This window comes from Peromyscus eremicus, chromosome 3 (genome assembly GCF_949786415.1).
Source record: "Peromyscus eremicus chromosome 3, PerEre_H2_v1, whole genome shotgun sequence".
Classification (NCBI taxonomy): domain Eukaryota; kingdom Metazoa; phylum Chordata; class Mammalia; order Rodentia; family Cricetidae; genus Peromyscus; species Peromyscus eremicus.
Genome location: NC_081418.1, coordinates 82,339,003 through 82,346,013, shown reverse-complemented (window position 1 = coordinate 82,346,013; position 7,011 = coordinate 82,339,003). Strand labels below are relative to the sequence as shown.

At 39.8% G+C, this 7,011-nt stretch overlaps 1 gene segment (V, D, J or C); it reads left to right on the top strand.

The window, feature by feature from the left end:
* The first annotated feature begins 4,671 nt into the window (after nt 1–4,671).
* LOC131906386 (Ig kappa chain V-V region L7-like) lies at nt 4,672–5,234 on the top strand. The segment is given in 2 exon segments: nt 4,672–4,720; nt 4,924–5,234. Coding segments are annotated over 2 exon segments (360 nt in total).
* The last annotated feature ends 1,777 nt before the right edge of the window (nt 5,235–7,011 follow it).

Here is a 7,011-nt window from a genome sequence, read left to right as displayed (position 1 = left end):
CCTCTTGAAACTGAGAAGCTTTTGTAGGGCAAAGGATACGGTCAACAAAGCAAAGCGACAGCCTACAGAATGGGAAAAGATATTCACCAATCCCACATCTGACAGAGGACTGATATCCAGAATATATAAAGAACTCAAGAAATTAGACACCAAAATGCCCAACAGTCCAATTAAGAAATGGGCTATAGAACTAAACAGAGAATTCTCAACAGAGGAAACTCAAATGGCTGAAAGACATTTAAGGAATTGCTCAACATCCCTAATCATCAGGGAAATGCAAATCAAAACAACTCTGAGATACCACCTTACGCCTGTCAGAATGGCTAAGATCAAAAACACTGAAGACACCTTATGCTGGAGAGGATGTGGAGCTAGGGGAACTCTCCTCCACTGCTGGTGGGAATGCAAGCTTGTACAACCACTTTGGAAATCAATATGGCGATTTCTTAGAAAATTGGGAATCCATCTCCCCCAAGATCCAGCTATACCACTCTTGGGCATATACCCAAGGAATGCTCAACCACACCACAAGAGCACTTGTTCAGCTATGTTCATATCAGCATTGTTTGTAATAGCCAGAACATGGAAACAACCTAGATGCCCTTCAACGGAAGAATGGATAAAGAAAATGTGGTACATATACACAATGGAATACTACTCAGCAGAGAAAAACAATGACATCATGAGGTTTGCAGACAAATGGATGGATCTAGAAAAAATCATCCTGAGTGAGGTATCCCAGACTCAGAAAGACAAACATGGTATGTACTCACTCATAACAGGATACTAGATGTGGAACAAGGATGACTGGACTGCTACTCACATCACCAGGCAGGCTACCTGGAAAACAGGACCCCAAGAAAGACACAGGGATCGCCCAATGACAGAGAAATAGATTGAGATCTACATGAACAGCCTGGACATGAGTGGGGGTAGTGAAGGGCGAGGGTCGAGGGAAAGAGAGCTTGGGTGAGTGTGAGATCCCAGCTGGATCAACAACAGAGAGGGAGAACAAGGAATAGGAGACCATGGTAAATGAAGACCACATGAGAATAGGAAGAAACAAAGTGCTAGAGAGGCCCACAGAAATCCACAATGATACCCCCACAACAGACTGCTGGCAATGGTCGAGAGACAGTCCGAACTGACCTACTCTGGTGATGGGATGGCCAAACACCCTAATTGTCATGCTAGAAACCTCATCCAACTACTGAGGGATCTGGATGCCGAGACCCATGACTAGGCCCCAGGTGGATCTCTGGGAGTCCAATTAGCGAGAATGAGGAGGGTTTATATGAGCGAGAATTGTTGAGACCAAGGTCGGATTAAGCACAGAGACAAATAGCCGAACGAACGGAAACACATGAAATATGAACCAATGGCTGAGGGGTCACCAACTGGATCAGGCCCTCTGAGTGGGTGAGACAGTTGATTGGCCTGATCTGTTTGGGAGGCATCCAGGCAGTGGCACCGGGTCCTGTGCTCATTGCATGAGTTGGCTGTTTGAAACCTGGGGCCTATGCAGGGTCCCTTGGCTCGGCCTGGGAGGAGGGGACTGGACCTACCTGGACTGAGTCCACCAGATTGATCTCAGTCTGTGGGGATGGCTTTGCCCTGGAGGAGATTGGAATCGGGGGCGGGCTGGGGGGGAAGGTGAGGGGGGCAGGAGGGGGGAGAACAAGGGAATCTGTGGCTGATATGTAGAACTGAATTGTATTGCAAAATAAAAATTAAAAAAAAAAAAGAAGTTGCTTAGACAGGAATTTATGTGTGTCCTAGGAAATTATTTGTTTATTACCTATAATATGTAAAATGTTTAGATATGTATTGAGGGTATTGCGAAGCATAATGTTTTTACTTATATTCATTGTGATCATTCACTTGAAAAATATAATGTAAACTCATTGTAATTTTAATGTTGCCTGACAGATTTTGCTGGGATATATAAGCTGTAGGGGGCAGGAGGAAGGAAGAAGGGAGGAGTCAGAATGAAGACATGAGGAAAGAGATAGAGGGGAAACAACAGGAAAGAGGTAAGGAAAAAATACGAGAGACCTTGACATGTTGAAGATGTGTGTGGGTGTGTGCTTTTCCCTATTTCTCTGTCCCCAGAGAATTAAGTTTTACTCCCTCAGACAAAAAAGTCAGTTGTGTGATCAATCCTGAATCCCACCTTCTCTTTACTTCCTAAGGTGATGAAAGATGGCACACAGTAACACTTTTCTGTTTTATCAAATTCTGGTGTGTTTATCTTTTTTTATCTTAATATATTATATTATATTATTATAGAAAGAAGCCTGTTCCTTTTCTAATAAGAGACTGAAAGGGGGTGGATCCAGATGGGAGGTCAGGTGGGAAAGGGCTGGGGGGAGTAGATGAAGGGGAACCAAAATCAGGATACATTATGTTGGGAAAAATCTGTTTTCAATAAAAGAAAAAAGGAAACAGAACGAACTGAGGCATTGTCTGTGATACTTTAGTTTATCCATGTATGATTGTATTTTGATGTTTTCTGGTGTCAACTTAAACCCTGATATTATTTAAGTTGTTTCACATTACAATCTTGTTTCCTGATAGATAATGCAAAGTGAGGTGATTACACACTTCTGTTCCTTGTATTGAATGCCTGCATAATGCTGGTCAACAGATATTCTATTATAACGAATGACTCATTGTCCTAAATATGCTCATCAAGTATGATTTACTAGTCTGATTTATTTTTCTCTTTGGGATAGTAAATTAATCTTAATGTATTTAACCTTCCTCTTTTTCAACCTCTCACACCAACTACAAACAAACATTTCTTCTCAAAGCATGCACCCATTTTAATTTACTATTACACATGTTGTAATATGTCCTCTCTGAAAGACCTGCCCTATCTGGGGATCCCTTTTTAGCTCCTTACATACAGGTGTAGTCAAAATTAAACAGAAAAATGAAAAAAATTTGATGATATGATTTACAAATGAGTGAGTAATGTGTCACTTATCATTCTGGGACTGGACTGATTCAGTCAATACAATTTTTCCAGTTCCATCCATTTTCTCAAAACTTTCATAATTTCATGTTTTTTATATCTGAACAAAATTGCATTGCACAATTGTACAATATTTTTTATCCATTCATCTTGTTGTGAACATCTAAGTTCATTTCCTGGCTATTGTGCACACACCAGCTGTGGGGATCTGAAAGAGTTCTGCTCCCACATTTTCCACCTATTCTAGGGTTCTTAGGAGGAAGAGGAGAGAGAGAGAGGGATTATAAAATATTAGACAGAAAGGGAGACCTAGTCTATAAGAGGAAAGACAGAAACACAGGATAGTTTCAGGAGAGTCTGGATCAATACCCAACAGCCTCCAAGTTTTTTTCAAAAGGCTTTTTATAACATTCCTTTGGGAGGTAGAAAAGACCTGCACTTTCAAGATCAAAGCACACCATACATCCAAGTGTAGACACTTTGAAATACCTGGTAAGCATTCCCGTGTGGAAATCATCTCATTATACAGCACTGCTAGGTAAAACAAGGTGAGATTCACTGACCCTGGGTATTAGGGCCTCCACAACCAGCAAAATGTGTGGATGCACATTTATGTCTGTTATAGGCTAAATGTCCTTTAGGTACACCCACAGGAAAGGCATAGCTAGGTCATGTGGTATTTGTCGTGGTCTTTTGCTACATTGCATGTTGCTTTCTATAGTTATTGCACTCCCACAACACTGAATCAGGGCTCCCATTTCCTTCTACTTTCATCCCCCTAGAATCTTGACAGTCTATTTTGTGGATGTTGAGGACTTTCAGAAAGCTGAGACATTGTTTGTACATAAAAAAAAATATATGCCATGGCTTAATTCCTTAGCCCAAATGAAAGGAAAACTTCTTTCTTCAAATGAACTTGATGAAATTTTCACTCCTGCTTTAAACTGCATCAGAATTGTTGCCTTTTACATAGCTTGAAAAATCATGTACTAGATAAGCTATTCGTTTGAACATTCCGTAAATGTTTCCCCATATCCTTGTATCACTCTTGGTGGTAAAATACACAAGAAGCAATATTCAGAGTTTATCTTGACAGTGCTAACAAATAGTTTGATATCCCAACCTTTGAAATTCTTCTCAACTGTGGCAGATTGTAAACTTTAATAAGGCTTCCATTCCACCCTCTGAGGACATGTTTTCCTATGACATTCAGTCTTTCTATTTTTTGTCCATGATATCTCATTAATAGGGCATCTCTTTAGTATTATATGTTGTGATGCTTCATGGAATGTTTAGACAATTAAATGGAATTCAGCCCATATTGGAAGAAACATCAAGGAAAACAACTTAACCCTGAACCAAGAGGATGGTTAAGAGATGCTCTTAATTTCAAACTACTGAGTGTATCCCAGATACTTTCTTAGACTGTGCTAATTTTGCATCCATATATGTGATATACATGCACAAGTCTCTTTCAAATCTCAACATATCATCAGGTAACCAGAAGGGGGAGATAGACTCCCCAAAAGTACAAGAGCTTGCTCTCCTGAGTAGTTCTTTATTGGAACATATATGAAGTCAGTATCATTTGCATAAGTGCTTCTTTCTTCTAAGCTCCTGCCTCTTAGAATATTATAAGAAGGTCTTTCTATGGGCTGTGTCATGACACACATACACACAGGGAAAGCTGGAAGATGGTGTCCACATCTCAGTTCCTTGGGCTTCTGTTCTTCTGGGTTTCAGGTATGAGATTTTAGACAGGGCAAAAAGTGGAGGTGTTAATTAAATACAGAATTTTCTTACATCATTAGGAAGCACAGCATCACATGAAATTTGTCTTAAGGTTTTAAAAACTTGCTAAAATAAAATAATCTTTTAAAAAGCAGTTTAGAAGTGACTTTTATATGCAATGCTGTGATCTACTAATATTTATCCTATGTTTTCAGCCTCCAGAGGTGACATCGTGCTGACTCAGTCTCCAGCCACCCTGCCTGTGACTCCAGGAGAAAGAGTCACCATGGCCTGCAAGGCCAGCCAGGGTATTAGCAAAAGCTTACACTGGTATCAGCAAAAACCAAATGAGGCTCCAAGGCTTCTCATCAAGTATGCTTCCCAGTCCATCTCTGGGGTCCCCTCCAGGTTCAGTGGCAGTGGGTCAGGGACAGATTTCACCCTCAGCATCAACACTGTGGAGCCTGAAGATGTTGCAACTTATTACTGTCAACAAAGCTACAACTGGCCTCCCACAGTGATATAGACCATAGCAAAAACCACCAGAGAAGCAGAAGTGTGAGACTGGGCTCTTTCAGCTGCTTCAGGTGGTTCCTCTACCTTCTTCAAAGTGTTTTACAGATGCAGACAGCGTTGAGATTTACACAGACAATTGAAGTGAAGAGGCCTGGCAAGCTTCTTGCCTCTGACCCCTCTTCACTCCATTTTTACTCCATAATACATACAAATATTAATGTTATATCTTTCCTGTATTCATTCACTTTAGCTCTCAGTCAGGTTTTTCAGGAGAGTAAAGAACCAACTTCCTTACATAATTTCAAAATTAACACAAAAATTGTTAATTATGGTTTACTTAATATTAATTATTTGACAGTGATTTGTTAATGCTTGATTGGCCATTAAAATATAGTTTAGAATATATTTAATCTGTTCTTTAAATTTCATGATTATCAAGCTATATAGATATACACATATCACATGTTCCTTAAATGACTACTGTCCTGTTCACTGTGATTCAACTACAGAATTTTTCAAAATGTAACATTTTTATATTTGAGAATTTCTTTTATGCTTCCAATTATTCTCATACCCCCTACTCTTATTCTACATCCTACCAAATCTACTACTCATCCCTCACCACCCTCCCACTTCATCTCCACATATAAATTATACCTTGTACACTGAGTTCAATGGGGGTGGACTATATATTCATGGATGTAAGAACATCCACTGGAGGGAGCATTTTCAAGTCATTAGAGACAATGCTCTTAGAGAAAACTGTCTCTCTCACCCTTAGAAGCCATCAACTATCACTAACAGCTCATCAGCTAGTGGTGCAGGCTGAAGAGCTCCTCCCCCTCCATGCTTCAGTGTTGATTGGCTTAATCTTGTGCAGGTCTTATCCAGACAACCACAGCTGCTATAAGTTCATCAACGGAGTGCCGAGATGTCCATAGGCTCTGTTTTGTTCTGTTTCTCCCTCACCTTTGGATCTTACAGTGTTTCTACCCCTTTTCTATGATGGTGCCTGAACCTTAGAGAACTTTTTGACTCTGTAAGCTTTTGAGTCCCATAAAAACCTTATTTAAATTTTTAATCTAATTTTAAAATTTTAAGTCTGTTGCTAATATCAGCTCCCGTAAGGAGGAGACAGGACTCAGGTATTGGTTAGGGTACTAAACACAATACAGGGCCTCAGTCTCGATTCTGTCCTTCCTGATGTTCTTTATCTCTGAGAAGAACAGGAAAAATGATTCCCTGAGTTTCCTTGTCATGGAAGGTCCAAGTGAGATCTCAGGGCTTTTTTTTATACTACCCCTGTACATGAGAGATCTGTTTTATAGGAAAAACTGATACTTAACACACACATACTTCCTTTGAAAATCATCCTGTGAATATACATGTATGTCTTAAATAAATTCTGTACTTTTATTAGCTTTTTCATTTTTACTGAATTCTTAACTAACACAGTGTTATAGTACAGTTTCAATCTATGATGATCTTTCACATTGGAGACAGAATCATCATCAGCTGCTAAACAAGCTTCTTGAGAAACCAGGTTTCCTTGTTAAAAACAGATCTCAATCCACTCCCCTAATGTCTTGGAATGCAACATCTCCATACTGGCTTCAGGAATGGGGAAGTGAGATTTGTACCCAAATCACAGAGTAACCCCTCTTATAAGATATTTTGTTTGTGTTCTGACAAATAAAACTTGCCTGGACTTCTGAGGCACAGCTAACCTCTAGTTAACCATAGAGACCATGAAGTGGTGGCACATACCTTTAATCCCAGCACTTGGG